We start from the raw sequence: 27,350 nt of genomic DNA on the forward strand, positions 1-27,350 counted from the left end.
ATGGAGGGTGCAAAGAGGATGGAGCCAGGCTCTTTTCAGTGGTATCCAGTGACAGAACAAGAGGCAATGGACACACACTGAAACACAGGAGGTTCCATCAAAACATCAGGAAACACTTTCCCACTGTGAGGGTGACTGAGCATTGGCACAGATTGCCTAGAGACATCGTGAAGTGTCCCACCTTGGAGATATTCAAAAGCTGTCTAGACATGCTCCTGTGCAAGTAGCTCTAGGTGGCCCTGCTTGAAAAGAGGGTTGGAAGAAATGACATCCAGAGGTCCCTTCTAACCCTAGCCATTTTGTGGTCCTGTGATTCTGTAATAACTGACTGGAAATGGCTAATACTGAAATAACTAATCGAAAGACAAATCTAAGGTAATACCAGAGGTTAGATAAATATCTATCACAATGGAGACTTGTTTTGGTAGAATTTGCTTTGAGTCATGGGAACATATATCCAACCTGCAGAAATCTGCCATATTTAGAACGGATTTCAAATGGATCCACTAGGATGCTGTCTCTGGGATCTATTCCATACCTGGCCCATGGAAACAATGGTACATTTCTTTACTTTTAGTTTCACTGTCAGTATGCAACAAGTCTGGCTTTTCTAAGCAGCTGGCAAGCATAGAATTTAAATGTGAAAACAAGAGGACAACTGTAATGAGTTAGGACACTTGATTGCTCAAAAATCTTATGAAATGAAGATGATCAGAGGGTTGGAGCACCTCTGCTATGAAGACAGGCTGAGAGAGTTTGGGTTATTCAGCCTAGAGAAGAAAAGGCTCCAGGGAAACCTTACAGTGGCCTTCCAGTACTTAAAGGGGGGCCTACAGGAAAGCTGGGGAGGGACCTTTTATCAGGGAATGTAGCGATAGGACAAGAGGTAATGGCTCTAAATTGAAAGAGGGTAGAATTAGATTAGATGTAAGGAAGAAATTCTTCTGCTGTGAGGGTGGTGAGAGGTGGTGAGAGACTTGGAACAGAGGTTGTAGGTGCTCCTTCCCTGGAAGTGTTCAAGGCCAGGTTGGACGGGGCTTTGACCAACCTGATCTAGTGGAAGGTGTCCCTGCCCATGGCAGGGGGGTTGGAACTAGATGATCTTTACGGTCCCTTCCAACACAAACCATTCTATGATTCTGTGAAATAAAGAAAATTGTAAAGTAAAAAGGGATTGTAGGTTAACTATATTAACTATTCAAAAAGTATTTAAATGACTTTGTTTACAAGTAAGCTGCAGCATTTTATGTAGTTGCCCAGCTGCTGCATATCCACACAGAATATTTAGCCACCTATGCATACATGTAGGCCTGCACTCTCACACTAAGTCACTTGCACAGAAAGCGAAATTGTTTAAAATTCTATTACTTGAGTGATTTCTGTAAGAGACAGCCAGAGAGTATCTAACAGGAACAGGGAAAATGTATAAAGTTCAAACCAATTACTAGCAATAAGATATTCCACTGGTAAGTATTATTACAAATCTATTTAAAAAGATCAAATTTTGAATAAAAAATCCATACATCATCAGAACTTTTCAACTTGCCTTCAAAGACAGATTCCACAAGGCTTTTAAAAGTAATTTTAAATCATACAGAAAAGTTACAGTTACAGATGTACACATGTGTGAGTAAACCTCACATTTTATTCATCAGTTTCTTTAGGTTTTCACATAAAGTTCATTCAGACACTTACTTACACTGTCAACATCAAGCCTGTTGCTTGTACTGATAGAAATAATAGACACATCACTCTTGGAAGTCAAAAGATTTAAGTCAACAGATGTTTCAATATCTCTTTTAAAAAATGGAAGATTGAACTGTTATGTTCCTTAGCATATGTGGACTAGAATACAGTTAATTACACAGAATTTTTAATATCTGAAGTACATTATATACAGTGAAGAATATGAGCAATTACTGTATGGTCAGAAGTCAAGATGAAGAAAATGTGTACTGCAAAATCGTGGTGCAGATATGAGACCTGATTGTGCTTAACTTTTGAGGCATTTTGCTTTTTTTTTTTTCTATAAATGAGAAATGGAGGAATTATTTGATCAAACTATACACTACAAAGGGTTGATGTTTGAAATATATAAGAGTTTTTGCTGTTTCTGAATACAAAAACCTCCTTTTTTAATGAATATATACACAAAGTCGTTACAATATGTAGAAACTGTATTTCCTAATGATAAGTAGGGACACTGTCCATTTTTACTCTTTGACTAGACAGCTGTAGATACATTCTTAATTTTCCTGTCTTTCCAGTCAATTTCTATCTATCAATATTTAAGAAATTTTAACACATGCATGTGGTTCTCTGACATAGAACTTATTAGGGACCTGATTTTACATGTAAATGCTCATGGAAAAATGAAGAGAATTGCACTATTCAGCAAGCCCCCAGTTATTTATTTTCAAGTTTATGAAGTTAGGTTCTTCTACAATGATTTCTGGGAGCCTAAACAAGTCCTGCCTTCTTGAGGGGTTAAATATAATTCTCTGTGAAAGCAGAACTTGCAAAACTCAGTACAGAACAGCAGGATTAAGCTATTTTATGTAGTTGCCTCCTAGTATTTGATGATACAGTAAAAATAGTGGAAGATGATGACCAAAAGATTTTAAAAGCATAAAAATCTGCTCAAAGAATCACTAAAGCAATTCTAAAATAGAAAAACATTTCTATAAGTAAATATTTTTTGTGAAGTGTACAAACAAAGGGGACTTAGCTATTCTGCTGGGGAGAATAAAGGAAGAGTACTAAGTAACAAAAAAACAACTAAGTGAAATAGATGTGCAAAGATAACACAAATTTTTGACTTGTTGGCCAAAAATGAAATTTGTTCTGATGAATCTTTTCAGCTCTGTAGTCTTGTTGAAACTTCCATATGTATGCCTATGCCTGTATTAAAGATACCAAAGGATCTTCAAAGAAAGTGTATAGTTTGCTAGACACCCTGAAAATCAGTTCTATAATAATTATAGCTGGCAATAGTATGTGCTGTATTTGCTCTTTATTTTCTGTGTTCTTTCTTTTAAGAACAATATTGTGAGCAAGGGCAGCTATTTTGAAGGCTACATATTTATACTCTAAAACAATGCTTCTCAAATTTTTCACTCCCTAGCACAGTCGTGAAAGAACTCAAAGGTGGTTAAGTGCAAATATAGAAGTGAATATGACTCCTACTATTTCACCTTGAAGATCTACCTGCTATTAGATCAGCAAGAAGTCATATGAAAACAAATAAGCCAAAAAAGATTTGTACTGTGAAGAAGTTTGAGAAACTATGTTTTTGAGGATGTAGCTCCATAAGGAGACACTATTTTGTCTTGCTTTTGGTGATCTGATTCACAGTAAAGTACACTAAAATTACTATTTATCTTAGGAAGAAATTTTATAAATGAATGCTGCAAGCAGTAGGTGAAGTAAAATCATATTTAGAAAAATACAGTCAACCTGCTCTAGTTACTTTAACTAGATTCCTTATATTGAAATAACACAAACTGCCACCCAGGAGTTTGATTTCTAAAATAATTTATTTTTTTAGTTTTTTCTTTTGTCACATTTAATAATCTCAGCTCATACTCACAATCAAAGTATTTTATAGTCTAATTTATTTATTATACTGATTTACAAACTACACAGCTATGGTGACCTCATTAAGATGAGAGATACTGCAAGTGTTAGCAATAGCTGGACATCTGTATGCCAAAAGTTAAGAATTATTTCTTTAACATCTATTTAGGAATGAAAAGGCAGTACCATCAGAAAAAGATAATCCATGTATTTGCATAACTTCTTGCTAAGACTGGTCAAACTGAGCAGAAAAGAAGTATCCAAATAAACTGCATTGGAACAGACCACATAACTACAGAGGTTGCACCTAGATTTCTCTTTTCATGCACACAATGGCAGGCTTTGAGATCTTAGCCTGCTTGTGTCCTTTGTCTATGCTGTAAACTCTTTAGAGTAGGTTCTTTCCCCAGTGTAAATTTTGTATGGGTGGGAACCATGTTAGAAGGTAAGAGGGCTCATGAAAGCCTGGGTCTCATCCTCAAATGGTGTTTGGACTATTTGATATGTGCACCTAAATCTCAGAAGTGAGAAGTGCTTCTTGGAACTGACCTAGTGAGGAGAGCAAGAATGGGCAGCAACTTCATACTCAGGATGCTGACTGGAAAGAGGAAGTCTGGGAGCCTTGATGATATGTGTAGGATTATTTGGGAGATCGTTTTTATTACGTTAAATGTTTATACTAGCAGCTGAGTGCTCCAATTAGGCATCACATTTCCCTTATGCAGCACACTGTGTGTGGCAACACAGGGAAAAACAATCTTATGATGAATATTTCATGGTCTGCATATACCTTTATCAGCCAGTTGCCTGGAAACACATGAAACAAGACTCAATGAGCTCAGGAACCCACTTTATCTGAGCAATGAAGCCTTGCTGCAACAGTGCAGCTGGCTTGACCTCCAAGACTATCAGTCAAGAGCAGTACCTTGTATGCATCTCCCAAAGACAATATCCCAGTGGCTTCCTGTGATTGACTAATGGTCTCTGAACTTGACTGGGAAGAAAGATGTACAACATAAAAGTGCTGTGGAGCTTTTCCTGTATGATGTTGAATATTAAGTATGACCTAGTGGTGCAATTTCAGCGTAATACTACTAAGGCTTGCGCTTTGTCTCATTGATTTGTTATGGATGATTCCTAACCCAGCTCAAGGAAGTAACACTTTAAGTTCATGACAGAAGTACAGGGAAAAATGATCCAGGGAGTTTATCCACAACTGGTTGCTAGGCACTACTTCTTCAGACTGAATCAATTTATATATGGTTATTGCTGTCTACCACTGAGTGCTAAATCTGCATATCCTTTTCAGAGAGGCCATTCATGCTTTATCAGTCCATGTCTCAGGACAAAGGGAACTGATGGGAATAACTTGCTGATATAAAGTAACATGTTATTTTATCATAGGAGAAATACTTTCTTCTAGTTTTACCTCAGAACATTCAACAGCATTAATACATTCACTTCAATATTCCCAATTGTTTTGAAGAGCTACGTCTTTTTCAGCTATTATAGTCAACAGAATATATTACTTGTGCTACTTCAAATAGTACTGAATAACCTGGAGTTGACTGCACATTAAGACACATTTCCAATACAAACAGAAATGTCAGCATAGTTTTTACACTCACTAACATTCCCTTGCTCTAGCTGGCCATGACAGCTATGGCATGTATGCTACTGACATCTTTTGAAGATAACTACATCTCACATGAGAAGCTCAAATGTCTCCTTTAGTTTCCACCTGTGATAGTTCACCATACACTTCAACAAGAGATTTCTTGCACTACCTCCAAATATTTTTCTCTTACAGCCTAGTAAAGTACCAGGTGGACTTTCGCTAAAGTGAATAACTGTGTCAGAGAGCACTGGAAAGAACCCAGTTGTGTCTGTAAAAACAACTGATTGTGTAATCGTCTGGCTGCATAAGATACTAGGAACAGACTCAATACTCCATAAAATATGATCCTTATAGTGGATACAAGTGAAACAGCCATAGACAAAAGCTATTAATTAGTTTACTGTGCAGAAGCTAGGCTTTTGAAAGTTATTGCATCAATTATGTTATAGTGCTCTCCTATAACAAAGTCTTTGTATGATTCCAAAAGCTAATGTCACAGGTTTTTAAAATGTGTTCTATATCCAGAGTAGAAACCTGTTGGTGTTTAGGATCAAAGGGAAAATTCTAGGTTTTCATCCCCACTGGAGCCTGAATGCTCTCTTTCTAAAGGAAAAATAAAAAAAATAGAACATATCAAAGGAAGAGTGAAATTAATTTGTTAAACCAAACTGTCAACTGTGCCCACCACAGACACTTGCAGTGAGCAAGATGAGGAACTCTAAAAGCCACATAGGTCAATGAATTGCTGAGGAAGGCATATCAACACCAAGTCCCAGAAACAACTGTGGGAAAAATAAGTTTTCTGTACTGTTCTTTTAGCATCCATAGCAGTACAGTTTCAGTGACACCAGAGATTGCCTTCTTGTTCTGATACTTTTAGAAGGTTTCCTGCCTAGAAATTGTCCTTTCAGGGAGCACTGAGCTGTTGACACCAGCAGTTTTCCCAAATGTACTAATCCCTCTCTACAGAATGAGAAGTTGGGTTTTCATCAGCTTTAGATACAGAGTATACTGTGGTATGTCCTTGGAGATATTCTTGCACTTTCTTTTTTAATTCATCTTTTTAACAGCATAAGGTAGCAGTTTTCTCTGAGGAGGAGCTTCAGTACAGTCCAGAAAGAAGATAACTCTGTGTGTTAAACTTTGAATTCCTACTTAAATTACCCACAAACTTATGAATTTTACATTTTGTTATACAAATAAACATTCAGATATTTAAAGGACATAAATAATATATAGGAACGGAGCAATAACCTATCCACTCTTTCCAGTATTATGAAATTCAACTTCTCCCGAGATTAGGGGAGGAAAACATTTTGATAAATTTTTGTTTAAGTAAGGCTTTACAAACTAGGGTGTTTTGCCTTACAGTTCACCTGCTTCCTGTTGGTTACAACTTTGAGAGTGACATTCCCTTTTGTTCAAAGATCATTTTTCTCAAATTTCATGCAATTAAAAGTGCCAGAGAACAGTTCAAACCATGATTAATTGCTAATTCTGACATAGTGTAGACATAATCTGTTAGAAACAAGACACTATATCAGCTGAGACTTTTATTATTTTGATAAGGAACGCTCATCAAATACACAGTAAAGCGTAGTATGCTTACTATGTATTTGACCAAAACAAGCATAATTCATACCCACTCTAGCCCCAGATGGTTTCCACTTAATGAATAAACATTGTTGCTCATCAGTAACAGCAAGATGTTTTGCTATATGCCCACATGAAAAAAATCAACAGGATGATAAATTCTAAATCAAAGGGTACTGCCTTCAACATTTTTGGCTTTTTCTTTAAACAATACGATTCTTCTAATGGATCCTCAGTCCTCTTTGAATGTCATTTATGATACATTCTCTGTGTTCACTATCCATTTCTCAAACCTGTTTTCAAATAAACACTGGCCAACAAATGGGTCTGTGGATAACTGGAGATCTGTAATCTAGAGTCTGAACAGAGTTAGATTTACTCAGTTAGATAAACTCAGTTACCGCTGACTTTTCCTGATCCCAGAAACTCCAGATCCAGCTATTCCTAAACAGTGATTATATTAGTATAGAATAGTAAATTTTAAATTCTATTATCATAATTTGGGAATTCGGATTAAAAAAATTATAGTTGCCATGGAATTTAACAGATTTGCAGTTTTTCTTCTCTGTTCAAAAGCTACCAGTTTGAAGCAACAATCTGATTTCCACTGGATTTACTCTCAAGTTTTAATATTGATTCTAACAAAAGCAGATTTAGGTCCACAATCTGAGCTGAATTTAAGCAACTGATTTATTAAGTGCTACACTGATTGACTGGCTCAGCTTCATACAGAGAATGAAAACTGGTGGTTTGCATCACATTCACCATGAAAAATCCATTGTGATTCACTGAATCACATACTTCGGAAAGGCAGTGTTCCTAAGTCCTTATGTCTACTTTATACAATATCCAATATTGCCATTAACTGGCTGAAGAGACTGGGAAAAGAACAGCAAAGTGGGTACTGATTAGAGATTCTCCAGTTCTTCCATTGATATGGTAATGTTTAGAAAAAATGAGGTATCAGAACAGTTTTCACTTTCAGGAGCAGCAGGTCAAACATGATGGTCAGTCACAGCACTCGGGATTTTTAAGTATGGGTCAGCGGCTTATCCGACAAGCAGGCAATAATTAAATTTCATTCGACCAGATCAAGTTTTTGACTGCCAAACAGCAGGATTTTTCCTAGCTTGATTTGAAAGAGTCATTTAAAGCTCTAGTGATAAAAAAAAAAAAAAAAATCAAATATAAATCAAACCTTTCAGTTAAAAGTACTTGGTAAATCATTGATCTATATGTATACTGGAAAATCACTGATATGCAATATTCTGGAATACAAACGCTATATTAATGCTACAAAGGATTCTTGTAGGGAGAGAACATACAGTTACAGAGATTCAAATTACCCAAATCCAATTTTTAAACTACTAAACCAGCATGCATTTTATTAAAAAAAAACAACCTATAAACTTATTTTATATAATTTCAGTACGGACTTTGTAGTTGATAGCAGTTAATAACCAACTGTCTAATACACATAATGAAATAAGCATTAAAGAACAAAATACTTTTAAGAATAATTTTTTGCATTCTCTTTTAATATTAATTTTCACATACAGTTAAGAAATGAGCTACAGAAAAGGAAAAAAAATCAAGAGAAAACAAGAAGTGGTATCATACAAGCTTTTATTAACCCACATACTGCAACCAGCAGATTTGATAACATTGTCTCTTGAGCTTCAACTATCAGATAACATCTGGCAAATGATGTTTGTAAGTCCTGTTACACAACATATTCTGGCTTCTCAGTGTCATCTAGGGGACTGATATGTGACTAGAATAACACATTTCACGCTGTCTGCTTCTGTCATGCTAGTACAAATTTTTAATAATGGATGTGCCACAGACATCAGTTTATTTGAATCTGAATTCTCAGAAAACATTTGGCAATTCTGTTCTCATCATGTTACTCATGACTCAAGCAATCTTTCTTAACACAAATTCCTGGATATTAGATGTAGTATTTTGACATCTAAGTATTCAGATAAATTTTCTGCATCTCTAATGTGTAATGATCTCTGAAGCAATATTTTTTAAATGTTGATCAAAAGTATTTGCTTACTTATTTTCACAATTTTGCAATTAATTCATTTCTTTTGATGGTTTTCTCAATAGTTTGTAGCTCTCATCACCCTAAACATTAAAAAAAAAAAAATTTAAAGTCCATTTTAGACTGTGTACCTCAGACCAAAACATTTTGTCTCACTGAAGTCAAATTCTCCTCTACAAATCTGTTTGAGGAAACACTAATGTCAGACACTCATTTACCTAGTGAATTGCAGACTACACTGTTATCATGTAAACAATGTGCTTTTGACATACTCAAGAAGAGTCTTCAGAGCAAGAATCATATGAGGGCACCGGTTCTCTCAATTTCAAAGACATTTGTGTACTTTGATATTTGTGGTATTTATTATATCATGCATTTTTAATAAGAAACAGAAAATGCCTCTCCTGAGAATTGCTCTCCAAGGGCAGAAATAATTTTGCCTGATTTGATTATGAATGACTAACATCTTTTTAATGAAAGGTTCTCAATTAGACTGTATGTCCATATGATTGCAAAACAGTCTTAAATCAGATTGGATATATCACAGCAGACCAGAACACAGGACTAAACCTAACCTGCCTGACTGTGTATCCAACTTCATCAGTATGAATAGAAGTCTCATTCTTGAACCAGAGAAAAATCTGGTCTGTTTAACTGAAATCTTTTCTGTATTGTATGAAGTTGTAGATAATGCTTTTATGCATCAGATTATACTAGTTAAATAAACACTTTGGGGAAAAAAATTGAAACTTAACAAAAAGGGGTTAAGGAATCCTGTAGTCTTCATTCGGTAATTATAAATGCAAGTTTTGAAAGTACTTTTAAATATTTTCTTATAGTAATAATATAAAAATATCACCTTTCTGTTAATAATAGAATACAATTTCTAGCAAACAATCAAGTTGGGTTTTTTGTTTGTTTTGGGTTTTTTTTAGCTAAAGGGGAAAGAAAAGGCAGGCAATACAAATATGAAAAATGTAAGTGGAAGATAACAAAGTGCCGGGTCCACAAAGAAAAAACTTCTTATATTTGATTCTTCCTAAATCAAGTTTTTTTGCTTAAATGACTGCTTATTTCAACAGACATCTCACCACCTAAATGTCTTTATGCTTGGTCATAAATAAATTGAGAAAATACATGAACAGAGAATGTAGGTGCTTTTAAATGTCTGAAGACTGCTGAATAGATTAATGAGTAAAGAGTAAGTAAACTAGTGATAAATAGTCATAGATGCCAACAACATACAGTATGGAAGACAGACACCATTCTTTGGAAGATCTGCAGCTGAGCTAGCTCAGGCTTAAGAGATCTGAGTTTCTTCGTTATTGGAAAGGCATGTGATAAAGGCAGCTACTCTTCAGTCCTGACTTAGCTACTGAGTTTCAAAATCAGCTAGAGTGAGAAGACGAGATTTTGCAGAAAGAGCAAGATACTAAAGATTAACTTGGCTTTCCCTAGGTAACTCTTGTTTGTGGAGATTTTGTCTGGGAATTTAACTTCCAATTTTAGAGAAAAGACTACACGATAGCACAAAAAATAAATAAATAAAAAAAAAATCACAGGATTCTTTTTCTATCAATAAATAATTGTCCCTTTCAAAAATTATCCTTAGGTACTGCTTCATTTTTATTCTAAAAAGCTCATTTGGCAATGGATGCACTACCACAAGTTTAAGTAGTGGGAATGTAGTAAAAAAATTTACTGGAAACTTTATGTTTAAAATTTGAAATCCAAGGAGAGGAATTAGTACTCATTGCAAATGGTTGCAGAACTAGTATCACTTCATTTTACAACTTGTAAACCTGATTGAAAAACTGAGTTGGACCAAAAAAACCCAACTTATCTGAATGAATTCTGTTCTAAGCACGGTTGCAGAAAATTATTTTTACATACAGAAAATAATTTAATTTCAGATGATTCCAAGGTGATTTTTTAGGGGCAAGGATTTATAGAGGAAGAATAGCACAGGAAGACAGATGAATCACTAATCATGATGTTCTATCTCAAACAGAAACTCAATATACTGTAACAGAATATGTGAACAAGTGAATACTGGGAGTCAGTGAATAAGTTGAGCCTACTTAAGGCTATATTAGTGTGATATTCATCAAATAGACAAACATTGAATTGATATATATCTACCACATAATTTGTGTGAAGGTAGAATGAAAAGAGTTGAAGAAATAGTAGTTCAGTTCTTCAAAATAAACAAATATTTAATTTTGACTTCCTTCAATTGATGAAAAGGTAGCGGACAGTATTTAAACGTACTTACCTTTAAGAAAGTACTCAAGCCTAGAGATTACCCAGATTTAGGCACATGCTTAAATGTAGACTTTCCGAAGTTCTTTGCTAAATTGGGACTAGATTTAGTGGCTTGTCAGTGCAGCATTTAAATACCGTAAGCTTAAGCAACTGTTCTTTGGAATTATCCTTGGGCATATCAGAAAGTAATTTCAGAGATTTTTGATGGATTACAGTGCTAAATTATAGTTTATTATATAAGTGTTATTGTTATTTGGCCTGAGGACCTTAGTGAAATAAACAGGTTTTGCAGGGAAAAAAAAAAAAAAAAAAAAAAAGACGCCTAGCATTTGGATTTGCCATAATAAAAAAATGTGTGCAACTTGAAAATATCTACACATTGAACATAAATTGAACAAAAATTACTTATTGGCTTTCCTAAACAAAAGAAAATCATTAGCTGTGCTAGTGGAATTCTGCATGTAAAAATTTTTTTAAAGATCTGCAGGAATGAAAATTATGTGATTATTTTTTTCATTTATTTCAAAGGTAACTAATAAAACACCTACAAGATACAGAGTAAATTATTTTACATTATAGAAATGGGCCACAGGAGGCTAGCAAATTTTGAAACTTTAAATAGGGATGTTAGACACTTGTGGCATTCTGTATTTGGTGGCTGAACTTTTTGTCAACCTTACCCTGTTCACCAGAAGAATATGCTACTTATGAGATTTTAAAGGAATAGCTCTACATAATCTGAATTAATATTATAAGGAAAAAAACCTTTTAATCTACTCAGCATTCACAAACATTAAGCAACACTCATAATAAACAGGTGACTCTTGCATGAACCCGTTATTACAATTATATACCTCTTCATTATAGATTTTCATATTTTAAAGTTTGGATTCTTTTAAGATTAGATTTTAAAAAGTCAACTTCTCACTTCCTCAGCTTCTCATGATCATTTTTAGGATAACATACATGCATTTATTGCATACATAACATTAGTTAAAATTACTGAGATGGGGTTTGTTCATAACTCCTTAGTGTATGTGTAAGGTAAAGGTATCTATGGTAAAAAGAGCTTGGCAGTAGCTTGAGGTAGGTTATAATTGTACAGAGAGAGAGTGAGAGAGAGAAAGGAAAAAAACAGATGGGAGAAAGTCCAGGTGTTCAGAGGCTCGATTCAAGCTCTTGATTTTCCACCGGGTTTATGTCTACCAATATATATATTGGCTAGAATTAGCCATACGATGACATCTACCTCTTACAGAAATCTTTGTATTTCTGTTCCTCACTTGGAAAGGACTATGCACGATAGTATTTCTCTACCCCATGAGAGCAGTATGATACTAAAGATTGCAGACTCTTTGATATCACATAGTAAGAGAGAAAGAGAACACAGGTCAAAGGCATAGATACTCTAACGGGCCAGCTAAAAGTTTATTTACAAAATAGTTAGGACAAAGTTTCTATCAAAGTTGAGGGAAGCACAATCTTACTTTTGGACCTGAGCACCAAAGCAGCTCAGATGTGATATCTGAAATGAAAGAATTACATAGTCTGTGTTTCTCGACATTAAACAAATCAACTTTGGTCATTGCCATCAATATCACAAAAGACATATTAAGGTGACAACATACACCTACTAGAACCACAAATATACAAAACAATATTCAATAACATTCACCTCAGTATTGGTAAGCGAAAAAGACTCTCTGGATCGATCTATTTACAAAAAATATGAATCCTACCCTCAGAAAATGAACCAATGTTAAACAGTTGATTATACACAACAAAGGCTGAGAGAGGATATACTCTGAATTTGACAAGTTTACTAATTCACTAACCATTGCATACTGCAAAAATATTCAGTTCTAGAAATAGAAACATGACTGACTTTTCCAAAGACTACTGTGCAGAATCAGAGCTACCAATTATTGGGCAAGGACTCTTTTTATTTGTTGCAGAGGACTCGGAGCTTTCTAACAAGGGTTTGTACACATTTCTTTAAGGAGAATTACCTAGAAGTACTATTCAAAGAGTAAAAAATCTGTTAAGGAAAGCTAAATATGTCAATAAAGATCCTTATTGTTGTTAGAATTGAGAAATATTTCATTAAACAAACAGATGATAACAAAAAAGAACAATAATCACAGTTACTTGAATCTACGCAAATATCAAATTAACAAATATGGGTGACTGAAAACAAGTGATATAAACATGGCTTTGTCTCTAACATAAAAGCATCATTTTCTATACAGACAGCTAAAAAATCAGACCACTTGAAACTCTGTGGCTAGACAGTCATGCTGATTAGACAAAAGCCCTGAGGTGATTGTCAAGATTTACTGGCTAAACGCGTAACACCTCAGAAACTTGTAGATACAATACATAAAGATGAAAATTCAGCCGCTTAAGGAATGAACGGATAAGTAAAGAAAAAGAATTGCCTCAATGTCAGCAGAATCTCTGCAGATATCCACATCGCCAAGGTCACTAAAAGAAACTATTACAGACAACAGTGTTGCCAGGATGAGGCCACAACACAGTCCGCCAGAAGTGCATCCCAGAAACAGCTATTAGAAAATTTGCCAGATAAGGAAGTCAGATGATCTGGAGCAATTTGAAGAGTATTCAAAAACTCCTTACCCATTACATTTGAGGCACGAAGTTTTTCATTTTTTTCCCTGAAAAAATAGGTGTAAAATGTCTGAATGAGAACTACCAAGGAAGATACTTAACAACAGGTTTTAGAGGTGCTATTTTGAGTATGTGTATTAGTAGTGAAAATTCTCATTGTAAACAAGCTGTTTCCAAACGCTTGTGGAAGACAACTACCCAGGCTTTCTCTTCAGTACAAATTCTATATTATCTTCCCTGCTCTGCCATTTCCAAGTGCTTTACAAACATAACAAAAGAATCAAGAATTAATAGGGAAAACAGATTCTCAGGGCTCACTGGTTATTTCCGCATTTTGCAAGTGTTTAAAGAAAAGGGTAATCACTCTGTATCAGACCTAAGGTTAACCTGAGTATAGTATTTGCATAAAGCCAAAAGTTCATCCTTAGGGGAAAGAGCATAAGAAAAATACCATATTTAAGGAAAATCCTCTACTGCCGCTAAGATTTAGTTTTAATTGTTCTGTAACAAGTAATGACATAAACTGCTTTGAGAATTATGACAATGACATTGTAAAAACACAGCTTAATATAAAAATGTTGACTTTCTAATATTACCTTTGAATACACATCTAAGCTTGCTAAAAGTTCCTCCCAGGTGCTTCCAAAAAGACAGACTTTTTGTCAGAGAAATGTGGTTCCTCTGTAAATAGTATTGAGCAATGCCATGCCATAATCACCTTTATTGGTGAGATCACCTACACATAAAGAAAGGTATTTCCTGTGGAGGTAGAAAAGTATTATTTGTACCTGTACTGCAGTACAATATCCTAGTAAACTTCTAGAAGTCTGTGTTCAACTTTTTGTGGAATGAATACAGAGAAGAGATTCTTGGAGAGAAGAGGGGTGGTACTGATGGCAGGGGGAACAAAGAGCCTATGGCATAAAAAGACAGTACAAGGATTTGGCTTGTGTAGACAAGAAAACTGACATCTTAAAAAAGATGACTGTCATCTCTAAGCTCATGACACAGTGCCACATAGTCCTGATGAGAAAAGAGGTTTCAAAGCTAAGAAGTAATGTTGGTATAAATAAGAAGGCAAAGGCAAAAACTGGCTATGAATAATTTTAGGTAAGAAATCAGAAGAACATTCCTAATAATTTGGATCCGGGAACAGGTCTTCCATAACAATGTCTGAAGCAGGAAATACCCAATTAAAATTAACTCTGAAAGTCTTTTAAAATCTATCAATAGAGGGATACAAATTTAAACATTTATGACATGAGTTGGAAATTTGTTGCTTACAGTCCCAGTGTGAGAGACAACACTACATGACTTGGAAAGCCCCTCAAACACAGTCAATACCAATGCAGCTCTAATGTCCCTAGTTAATACAGCTCTTGGGTTTTTTCTTTCTTCCAATGTTAGAATACTTAAAACTATATCTTATATTTCTATTGCTCTTATTTTTACAGCAAAGCTCAACAGGGTAGGAACTTAAGCGCTCAACTTCTTTCTGTTGGCAATATGATACTCCCAGCATGAAAGGGTTTCTAAACCAGGAAATTCTGTAGTTGCCTTTTGGGTATTGTAGAAAGAAAAATATAAGTATGTGATAATAAGAGATAATATGGGACCTGAGAATCCTGTGAGATCTTTTAGACACTCATTTTCTCCACACCAGAAACTATTTTTCACTTAAAATATAAAATAAACATATGACCTCATTACAGTCTCACATCTATGGTACTGAAATACTCTGGGCCTAATCCTACAGTTGCTGTAAATTATTGGAATCTATAGAACAGCACAACACAAATCAAATTCCCTTGTAAAGACAATATTCTGTGACCAATCACGATTTTCAATGTAACATATAAATGCATCATCCTAGATGTAGCAGTAAAATTGTTTCTCATTCACAAGATGAGATGCCCTAATGCACTGTAGACAGCAGTGAAGTGCCTGACTGTTGTGCACTTGGATGAACGCACAAAAAGTTCATAACTCAAGGAAGCTGCTTATAACGATCTGAAGCACTGAGAACTAGGAATCTCAATAAATAAAATCACACGGGGGTTTTTTAAGCATCAGAAGGTTCTGGCTTAAAAGTTTAAATGAAGAGTTATAATAAGCAATTTCTCATAATTTCAAACCAACTCCCAAAGGAAAAAGATTGACTCATTCAAAGTCACATGGCTTATTTATTGTTTCTCAAAAAACTTAACTGGATTAAAAGTTGGTTAAGAGTAGTTATCATTGCTGATGTTAACATAGAAGCAATCAGATCAAGTTCAGAAGAGAATGGGAAAATAAACAAATAAATAAAAGCAAGCGAGCAAGCTCCCACAAGCATTCAGCTGTCCCAGGTGCCTGGCATATACCCCTTCCTTAAACACACACAAGACAGGACATGGACATTAGATGGCAAAATGATTTGACAATATCTTATCTAAGTTCTTTAGAACTGTGATTGAATGTAATGACTTCACATTAAATTTTTCATCAGTCCTAAAATATGGAAATTCCCCAGTTGGGAAGAATTTGAGGTTGGGTTTGTTTTTTTTTTCCCCTCAAGATAGATGATGTTATTCTATTACTCTGACATTCTACAGCTACTTGTACAACTGCAATGGGGATGTAAAAGTACTGTTATTCTGATTAGACAGTGTTTTACACTCCACCTTTTGGGACATAAGAGTATAAAGCTTTTTTTCTTTTTCCATTATCAGTCAGTTGAACAAAAAACATTACTGACTGACCTTTATATTAATGAGGCTAAATAAAGACACAGATGGCTTCTACTAAGTGAAGGAACTGAAAGTAATGATGTGCTATCTTAAGCCACTGTCCTGCAAAATCAGGGACCAGGATAAACAGAAATCTGATTATTCTAGCTGAGTAAGAAAGCTCAAGTAAACATATCCTCTCTCTGTCTGAATCCTTGTCTACACTAAAAAAATTGACTCATTTTAAAGAACAGTTGTCAAGAATAAGTCCTCTTGAAGTAATACTTGAATTTTTCTACACAAAACGGTGATTCAACACCATTTCAGAAAATGCTTTTGAGACATAATTTTTTAGGAAAAATTAGGGTAACAGATTGGACCCAGAGATGTGAAATGAAATTTCAGGTGTAGGCCTTTCAATGGCCCAAAGAATGACAAAACAAGACCAAGAAATAATTATCATGTGACTTGTCTTGCAGGTCTTTCTCTAGTCATATTTGCATTCAAAATGAACCAGAGTTATCTGAAACTATTGTAGTCTGATATGTTATTGCTTTTATACATGAGATCTGCAAAAACACAACAAAATGTTTGTATACATTTATGAAGGTTTCATGGTTCAGATAGTTCCATTTAAAAATTACCACAGGTAATCAACATTTAACAATAAAAAATTAAAATAGTACATAAAGAGTAAATATGTTTTGTTTTGCTTATAAACTCTCATGTATACAAAATGGTTGAAAATTACTTTACATCCAAATTGCATCTGGTTGTTACCGTCATTCAGCTGTAATAATATAAAAGAAAAAGACAACTTCCTCCCTTAACCCAGAGTTTTGTCCTTATACCTTACATACAGCTTCATTCAACTGCATCTTGCATAACCCTATAATTTATAAAATCACAAAAATGAAAACCTAAATTATCCTTTTAATAAGGATCTTTTTTGCAAAATTTTCAGTAGTTTCACCACTTACTGGGTGTGTTTGTGTTGATTTTGTGTGTAGTTCTGGATTTGTCATTAAAGATGTTTCTTCTGCTACATCTCACATTTTAGAGTGCTGGTGCTCTGAGAAAAAAAATCTGTCTAAACAGAACAGAATTCATAGCAAGAGAATTGTTTCTTTCAAGATGCCTGAAACACCAGCCTGTTGAGAGACTGTTGAAACTCCACTGGACTTTTGTATTGGTGGATGGAGTTCCAACCATTTCGATACCAAGGAATCAAAGAAATTATTAAACAGAGAAGTCCTAGTAATTGTAAAATATTAGTCTATTCCTTAGGATTGTTCTATATAATTTCTTTTTTTAGGACTTAGTCCAAACTAGTTTTACAATGCCTCAGGTGACAGGGCTCTTTCTATTTGCACACACTAACAGATCTTCATTGGAACATTTTTTCTGATACCCAAATTGATCTTTTTTTCAACTTCAGCGAGTTAGCTGGTTTTGTACACCCTGAAGACATAGTAAATAATTTCTTTCCCTGCTTCTCCAGGTACCATTCAAATAATAATAAATGGTTGCAGCTTCAGTTTAGTCAAATTTATTTAGCTAATTTAAATCTTGCCACACACCCACACATTAAACATCACATTTCTTGTCTTTATCAACAAACCAGAGCCTCCATCAAGATATTGAATATAAAAGTGGCAGCTGAGGAAGATTTCAGGGGTGGGTGGGGAACACACAGGTGGGGAGCATCAAAGACTGCTGGTACTGAATAAATAGCTCTGTTGTGCTTGTCACTGGGATGGAAAGCCTTCTGTGTAGGCTGCAGTTAGGCAGAGTGTGCTGCTTGTGCCCAGTGAGATGGATGCAACAAACTGCATCTCTCCTGAGTGTTCGTTCAGCTGCTTTAGACACCAATAGTTTCTGAATGAGTCTTTGCTTTGGATCATTTTCTTGATGCTCTTTAAAGAGAGGTTAGCTGAAAATTTTCTTCTGATCTCTCCTTTGTTCATAACTTAATTTCATATACTGTCACTACGCAGGATGGATCTAGATGGTTTAGGTGGTAATTGTCAGAGGCAATTCCTCTTTATGCTACTCTTTTATATGCTTTTGAAAGTCATCACTCTTTTTGATGAGTTGACAGTCACCCCTCCCATTGGATACATTTGGACAACAGATCTCAAAATGTCAAGCCTTATCCATGCCTACATAATGAGGGACTGGTCAAGTAATCATGCGTAATGAGAACTGATTCCTGTTACTGGTGATGGAGGAGGCAGCAGTGATGTTTTGCACTTGTCAGACTAATTGTATTCGCATTTTGGCCAATATTCCTAGAAACCCTCTATTATTTGCAGAGCTTGCTATTGAAATCTATGGAGAGAAGAAAAAAAAAAAAAAGAAAAGAAAGAAAAAAAGACATAGCTATGCCATCTGAAAGCTGAAATAATTTATGCTGCTATAGCAATTTACCAGCATTGATCTCTGGGTAGAAATCCACCTTACATCAGTAGAAAAGGAATGAGGATAAAACATGGTCCATGAAATTGTTTTTCACTTGAGAGTTTTTTAGACAGAATAAGCTGCAGATTGTGCTATAAACATCTTTCCAACCACAATACATAACCCTTTGAAACAAGAAGGACATGAAATCTAAAGCAACAAACTTTTGACAGAGGTGGGGAGGAAAAAGGCAAAAGCTCACAGAACCATGGTAAATGAGAGATGGTATAAATTTAACTGACTTTTCAGAGACAAATATGTGTGGATATAGTAAAATTTCATCCATTGTCTTTGCATTTACAATAGATACATATCTGGCTATAAGGTTATTTGCTACAGATATTCTGTGTTCTGTTTTAACCTAAATATGGGTACCCTCTGGAAGAAAGTATCTTTGACTTAAAAGAAGATTGAACTATGCTAGGTAATTTTATAACTATTTTCCTTGCACAGGGGAAAGAAGACAGCATAGAGGAACATGCAGATAGTCCTGCTATCTTCTATGATGTTACTGAAATAATTAAGCAAGCAGAATTTGGGGCCTCTTAATTTTAGCAGATATTCTAAAGAATATTGTTCCACCTAATACAACAATTTAGCTGAAACAATAGTGACATAATTGTCAAAATTACATAATAATTACAGTGCTTTAGAGCGAGCTATATTAAGGTATGACTCATCACTCAATACATAGGAAGGTACAGAACTACGTCAAATCCAGCAGTGCAGTATAGTGTAGCTGCAGTCAAAATGAAATTTAAAATCAGCAATTTTTTGTCAATAAGTAGGGGGAGGAGGGGAATTAATGGAAAGTCTATGATTTTTTGTTATTTTAATGAATTAAATTTAAAAAATGACAGGGAATAATTGTACAATTACAGTTAATTTTACATCTTTTTTAGAAAAATATTTAATACATTTTACTATTTGAACCTTACATTTCCTCTGGCAATACTTGTAATAGTTGGCTTTATTGAAAAGGGAGAATGATTCCACTCGTCAGTTGGGGAAATGATTGGTGAAGTGGAAAAGCAATGATGGAATTTTCTGAGATAATTACATTTTTTTATTAGAATACTTTATCAACGATCATTTTGAAAGAAAAGCTGCACAGTGTAACAATCAAGCATAAAACACATAACTTCCCATGAAACATTTTTAATAGAAATTTAGAATAGAATCCAATTGAAAACAATTCTTTTAAAAACTGCAGAGGCTGAATATATGCATCTTGGACAAAACTGTACTGAAAATTTGTTCCTTGAATAAGCTTTACTTGCTATGCAAAAGTTATATATACCTTCTATGATTTTCCTAGCTGTTAATATTTTCATTGCTAACAAGCACAGTCCCAGTCAAAGACATTATTTCACAGCACAATTATACATCATTAGCAAAGTTACTATGCTAAGCTTTTTCTATCAAAAAGTGTCATGGTTTGTACTCACCAGGTGTAAAATTATACCGAGCAGAAAACCCGATAGATTCCAGCTCACCATCAGCAAAAAATTTAATCCATAGGAATCTGCCACTGGATTTTATCATAGGTGGATTCTGCTGTCCACAGAAACGTCCAATGATTGGGGAAAAGCCAAAAGGTCCATCTCGTACTTCAATATGGTCAAATTTACACTCCCAAGAAGGCTCTATGGAATATTTTTCATCGAAGTGTAGTTCAATGCATTGTCTAGGGGCAGCTAGAGATGACAAGAAAATTATCGCATTATTTTCTAAACCAAGACCCTTCAAACCTAAAATAAAAGAAAATCAAATATATCAATTTTGCATGCATCTTAATGTTTTCCTTAAAAACTTGTTTGAAAATCAGTACATCTATATTTTTATAGATTTTATGCCATCAGCTTACTTGTCTTTTCCTTTAAAAAAGTGCTCATGACAGCAGTTCCTAGCAAAACTAAGATATCTATGATGTAAAGCAAAATACAGTTTAGGATCAATTGGTTCAAACACAAAATCTTTCTAAGAAACTTATGCATCTGGAAACCCAGCATTTTCTTGTATTTGGGGGGGAAATGTTAATCTGAATACTTTTACCTAATCCTCACAAAGATGAAGAAAAAACTGATCAGATGTGTGCTGTAGTAAGAAGGACAAATTCTGTCCCTGTATGTATTGCAGTCAATGACAAGCTTTAGTGTAATTGCTTATACTCAGAATTACTTATCATCTCATTTGAAACATAAGGACAAGTGTAGTGAATTCTCACTTAAGAAAATAGAGAAGGATGAAGCAAAACTAATGTCTAACTAAAGAACAAACAATATTCTACTGAAAACCTTGAAGAAACTTCATAGTGGTCACTTCATTAGACATAAAAACATCTTTATTCATATATACTAAGGCTGGTGGCAGTCAGAATGATCTCTAAAATAAATATCCCCTGGTATCTCCAGTATAAAGAAAAATAGCTACAGGTTGAACTATAGTATTTTCTTAAAAGGAAAAGAAAAAAAATCATGGGTTTGTCTACAAATTTTAACAGATGAAGCACTCCTGGGGTGTGGTCTCCCTGTGCTTAATGCTATCCATAGCAAAAAATGTATGTCTTCAGTGTCTAGATCATGGCGCAATATAGCCTTTGCTGACAAAGCTTTCTGCTAAGACAAGGGTTTGTTGTGTCACTGCCTGCTGTGCCTCTCATGGGATCGTGTCCTACACTTTACACATATTAGAAGAGATGATTGAAATTACTATGAGCTTTGCCTGAGTTACCATTCTTTTCACATGAAAACATGCAAGATCAAACTCCAAGCTGAGTCCATAAGCTTAACATGGAAACTCCTGAAGTCAGTATTCTTCCATTTCTTTCCTCAGGAATAATAAGAAAACTATCAGTATGACCAGAACCTAGATCTTGTATTTATTTCGAAATGTTTTAAATTGAAGACTTTGGGATGAGCTCATTACTGACATAAGAGTGGAGACTATTTAAAAGGAACAAAATAAGAAGACATTAAGTAAATCTTACAATCTTTACACAAGAGCACACAGTCTGATCCCATTTACAACTATTACATGTAAATAAATACAGCCTCATTTTACAAGAAGCATTGAATAAATAAGTTAATAAAACATTTTTTGAGAAGAAATATTATTTTAATAGGTTTACTTTCATGTTAATGTAATTGGGTGATTGATATTTATTGAAATATTTAATATAACATAAGAAAGAAAACTTATCTACTGTTCTCATTTTGAAGAAATTCACATTTTGGGAAATGCTTACTATTGGCTTGTTGCTATTTATACCAACTTACAGGAAATTTGTGATCTTTGTGCCAATACAAATTCAATAGCAAATCAAAACCTAAAACTTTACATATATTTGCACCAAATACACAGTCCATGGAAATGAAACTACACTGAAAGTATAAAAAAACCTGTTAAAAATAAAATCATATAATAAAGCTTGTAAAGAAGATCTTATTAATGCTACCCTTTTTGAGGTCTGAAGACCAAAGTAGATCTTTGAGATTATAGTAAAAGACTGAATAACTGGAAGACATCATCAGTTAATTTTATTCAGATGTTTCTACCTTTGACTTCACATATTTATAACAAATATTGATTTGAACTTTAAGCAATACTAGGGCAGAAGAGAGCAATCAGCACCTTCAATCTAGGATCATATTTACATGCTCTTATTCATTTAAGATTTGTTGAGAACTACTCACCATTCACCTAGGGACTGCAGAGTCTGGTATCAGAAACTCTATCCTGACAACATTTTAGGTAATCTTAAGAATGTTCATTAAGGCTTGAAAATCTTATATATTCACTGTTCAAATATTGTGTTATTAACTTACCTAAAGCTTTACTGTAATGTTGCAAACTAGATATGAAGGTGAATCCTGCTAGTACTGTTAGTGTCAGACAGCATCATATCACAGTGTATGGCTGCTCTGCTTTCCATGGCAACAAAGATATACCTGCTTCAAAAATGGCTTATGTCATTAACATAACACATTTGTCCTTTATAATCTTCCTGTGTTAGGCCTTCACTACTCTATTTAATACCAAGAGGAGTTTTACAAGTTTAAAACCTTAACAGGACTTCTCTGAATCCAAGATGCATGTAACGTGATAAAAATGGGCATGAGCCCCTCTGAGTTATAGCTCAGTCCTCTTGACATGGTTTTTGGTGTTGAAAAGGAGTCCTAAAGCCTATTGTAGCCTCAGTAAGGAGTCTTCGTGGGCAAATAAGAATCAGGCCTACAGAGTTACACATGAGATCTATTAAATCAGTGAAAGAACAGCCTGAGAAAAAAATGTGCAATTTCCACAACCTCCATGTAACTCTCTGAATCTCACATTGCTATCTAGTTTTAAGATCAGAATATTGCTATAGTGTACTCTTCTCTGCTTTTACTTACCTTTCAACAAAGTCAAGACAAGGCTTTGCCTAGTGAAGCTCAGTTCTTGCTAGAGGATCAGAGAGAATCACATCAGCTCAAGGAGCACTCAAGAGTTTCTACTTTGGCCCAAAGCTCCTGTGTGTAGAGCTGCTCCACTTTAAGAATGGAGCATTGACTATTCACTAACACCATTTCCACACTGCTAAATAAAACAAGGCTGGAGAATGAGTTTGGGAGCTGGACCACTTAGTAAATGTTAAAATCACCTCCTGGCATAATTTTGGCCATGCCAGTCAGAACTGCCAAAACCCATTCTTAGGCATGATGTGGTGGTTTGCATCAGTCAAGACCATTCACAGCAAGCAGTTTGTATCTGTACTCTTGACTGGGAAGGTGAAAGGAGTTAACCTGTACATGTGTGATTGTGCCTATTGGCTTTAAGGCCAGTGAACATTTCCTGATCTGTTTTAGGTATTAGTATAGGTACTGGCTGTGTCCCAGCCTGCTCTGCAAGCTACTTGGAACAGGATGAGGTCCTTTCTCCTAACTCCCAAGGAGTGCAATACTTTGTGTTTCTGTAACTGCAAGGACTGTGGTGATCACAGAAGATTGAGCAAAGGGAGGAAGGGGTGTATACATGCATCCATGCATTTTTTAATCATGTGCTTTTAAATTCACCATCTTGTATGATATTTAGAATTAAATGTTTTGTTTGCAATAATGTACCTAAGAAGCAGGATTATTCAAATCTTCCTGGAAATTACCATAAGGGATGAAAACACACAGTTCAAACTACCAACTTTAACTTCCTTTTAGTGAAAAAGGTATCATTTCCAATTTATACTTTGGCTTTAACAAAGGGTTTCTTTGCCAAACACAAGCTAAAGCAAGCAGGCATTGTATAAATACACATCTTGTGCCACAGTTTTTGCAACAAAGCATGTGCAAATGTGGTCACACTAAAACTTTCAGAAATACAGTGAGAACAAGTCCAGAATAGCTACAGAAAAAAACAAAACAAACAAAACGCCCAGAATAAGCGGTTCTTCCATACTGGATTAGAATCTGGCCATCTCGTAAGAAAAGGAGGGATGGAGTGGTCATTTCTGATATCCTTATTCATAGGTAATCCCTATTCACATCTTCAGAATTTTTCTGTGGCTACAATATCAGGAAAAGTTGTTGTCAAGTCCAAATGAAATATATTGAAGCTGTCTCATAAAAATGATTTTGCTTCAAATCTTAAAAATCTTCCCTATTTAACTCCAATTATCTTTCTTCAAAAATGTTTAATACCATGGAAAGGTTACTTAATGCTTGCATGTCTTGTCATATTTTTCATCTAATTATCTTACACAAGTGCTGTCTTGAGATTTTACATTCAATAAAAAAGAAGGCATTGGGTTCCAACTTGCAGTAGAAGAACAGTTGCAGCAAAAACATACAATTAAGGTTTTAATTCTGATCAGCCTCTGAGTCTGTGTAAGTGACAGCTGAAGTTAAGCAAAAAATCTGTTTCAATTTACCAGACTGCATGGAAATAAGACATTGAACTCAGCACATACCCCCATCTATCTGAGCTGCTACAGTACTAATAGTCTTCAATAATCCTTGGTCTTTCTGGTTGTCCTGCTCTTGATAACAAATCCACCTATATCATCCTTTCAAAAGAGGATTCTTTCCTTGTTTTGATGAAAACTTTTTGAATACAAAAATCACTGTGAAATACAAAAGGACTTTGAGCAGAGATTTTTTTGTACAGTGATACGTGACCATTTTCTAACTCCTGTGAAATATCTAGGATTAGAGTTTAATGGTCTTTAATGAAAACATAGAAGACCTTCAAGAGAGCTAGCTCTAAATGTCCACAAATGTATAAAGTGGAAGATTTATTTCATATCTCCATAAAGCAATTTTAGCCCATACCTAGATTTATAAATAAACATTTCATTATTAAAAACTGAAGAATGCATAAAAGCTTACAAGTATTTCACTTATAGGATTTATAAACCAATTCTTAAGATATATTGTGTAAAGTATGACTATCCCACTCCCCAGATATCTTAACACAAAGAGAAGCTTTTGCTCCTACAAAGTCTCCTGTGCAAATTTCCCTTTGGAGCTTACATGCCAAATTTTCTTCAGTCTGGCAAAGGCTAATGCTGCCAATGCTGCGGTTGTTCCGGGCAGCTGTGAATATTGCCAGGTTAGAGTCATGAATATGTGAAACAAGGGTGAAATTGGGTCCAACAGGGAATCTAATGTGTACACTCAGCTATTTCCTACATTTTCTATATGCCAAATAAGACTGAAAGAAAAAAAAAAACACGAATTCTTAATGCATTTTGAAAGGCAGATGGGATTCACCAGAAGCTCCTCTATAGCATAATCATTTTTGTACTGAGTCCATGACTTCTGGATGACCTAAAGGATTTCTTTTAGAAGGGCATCCAATCTGGACTTTAAAATTCCTAGTTGTTCCAATAGTTAATTAACATCACTACAAAAATAGAAGAAAAGAAATAAAAAAAAAAAAAGGAAAAGAAAAAGAAACTTCTAGCTGTTTGATCTGCTTATGCCTTTGACTGCTAGGACAGAAGCCTCTGCAGTCAGAAATCCTCTTCTCTTTTAGAAACTCAGTCTATGATCATGGCAATTTTTGCAAGACCCTTTACTTCACCAAAGTAATTTTGAAATGATAAAAGGCTTGCACACATTTAAGATGAGCTACAATATGGAGGAAAAAAAAATGTATCATGAGATGAAATTCAATTTTATTACAACACACTACATGCTGGAGTCCTTACTCAAGTCCAGTAAATTTAGTAGGAATTGTGTCTGAGGGAAGCCATTAGAATTTGCCCTAGATTGTGTTTGATAGTAAAAAATGAAGGAATGAAAGCAGGCAGGCAGGAAGGAACCTGGTGATTTGTATATGTATTTAAACTCACATCAGGCAGCTGTCAGTATGGTATATACAGTCCTGGTATGCTGAACTCTCTAAGACATATAAAAGGGAGATAGCAATGTGGGAATGCTATTACAAGTCCTATCAATAGTCCCCCTAGTTTGGTAGTTGGTATTCAACAGCAGCCAGAAGCTCTTTGAAGTGTATTGGAATCTCAATAATAAATACAGGAATAAGATGCATATGGAGATGTTTCTGTCTTATTCTAAAATTGAATGGATATTTATGTCCCGGATTAGCAAGGATTATCCACTCCATAGATTGTTATCTGACCACAAGATGTTGCTATTTGTAAAATAATTAATCCTTTTTTTTTTTTTTTCAGTCCTCTAACTTCAATATATTATGCCAATGAATTTCACAGAATATAAAAGACATGGGGAAAAGTTTTCACTCCCTACCCTTCTTTATAATTTTCTGCCAGTTTTATATGTTGTAAAAAGAATATGGGCAAATAATTGACTGCAATTACAAAATCATTTTTGTTGTCCTTCAGTGTTTCTCCTTTTGACTTTTTTGAAAACTTCCACTTTTTAAAATATCATTGCTCATCATCTTACTACATCTCTGTTTATTTTTGTGACATTTTTCAGACATCACTATTCCTGATGTTTTTAGAAGACAGAAATAGAGGGATTATCAGAGCTGAAAATGCTGTACAATATGCATGGTTCTCATCAAATTATATGCTGATAGAGCTGCCATCATCATGGGTTTTAAAAATACTCAGTTGCAATCCAAACTGTTGATTATGGCTGGACAGGAAGCAGAAGATATCAGTGTTGTAAGAAATTATGTGCAACTGGGTTTTGCCAGATTGATTTTTCCTGTAAAATACAAGATGTCTGTTGAGTTCAGATCACTCTTTCTACTATACATTGTTTCAAACTAGTTAACATGGAATTTCATCTTCATCATAGAAGCTGGTTGATTAAATCTTTCCTTCCTGAATTGTTCTTAGATATTTCCAGTTTAAGCTACTCTAAATCAGGTTGTTTCAACAGTGTATTTTGCCACCTTTTGGCTTATTAACTTTATTTTTATAAGTACTTAATTACTATAATAAAGACAAAGGTCTTTACAATAAAGGGCTTTCAGACACCTTCTT

General features: G+C 34.7%; 1 protein-coding gene across 7 annotated transcripts in view; it reads right to left on the reverse strand.

Moving 5' to 3' along the window:
• The window catches only part of NETO1 (neuropilin and tolloid like 1), a 68,189-nt gene that overhangs the window by 32,773 nt on the left and 8,066 nt on the right, over positions 1-27,350 (reverse strand). For 6 of the 7 annotated variants that reach the window (XR_012623124.1, XM_074822918.1, XM_074822909.1 and 3 more), the window contains exon 4: positions 20,347-20,595. Coding sequence is in view for 6 of the 7 variants with exons in the window: in XM_074822918.1 (XP_074679019.1) it covers positions 20,347-20,595 (249 nt within the window). In the remaining variant the exon portion in view is untranslated. Of the gene's footprint in view, positions 1-18,544; positions 18,770-20,346; positions 20,596-27,350 lie in introns of those variants that run through there. The other variant, XM_074822930.1, reaches the window with a different exon arrangement.

Source organism: Strix aluco, chromosome 1, assembly GCF_031877795.1.
Source record: "Strix aluco isolate bStrAlu1 chromosome 1, bStrAlu1.hap1, whole genome shotgun sequence".
Taxonomy (NCBI): Eukaryota; Metazoa; Chordata; class Aves; order Strigiformes; family Strigidae; genus Strix; species Strix aluco.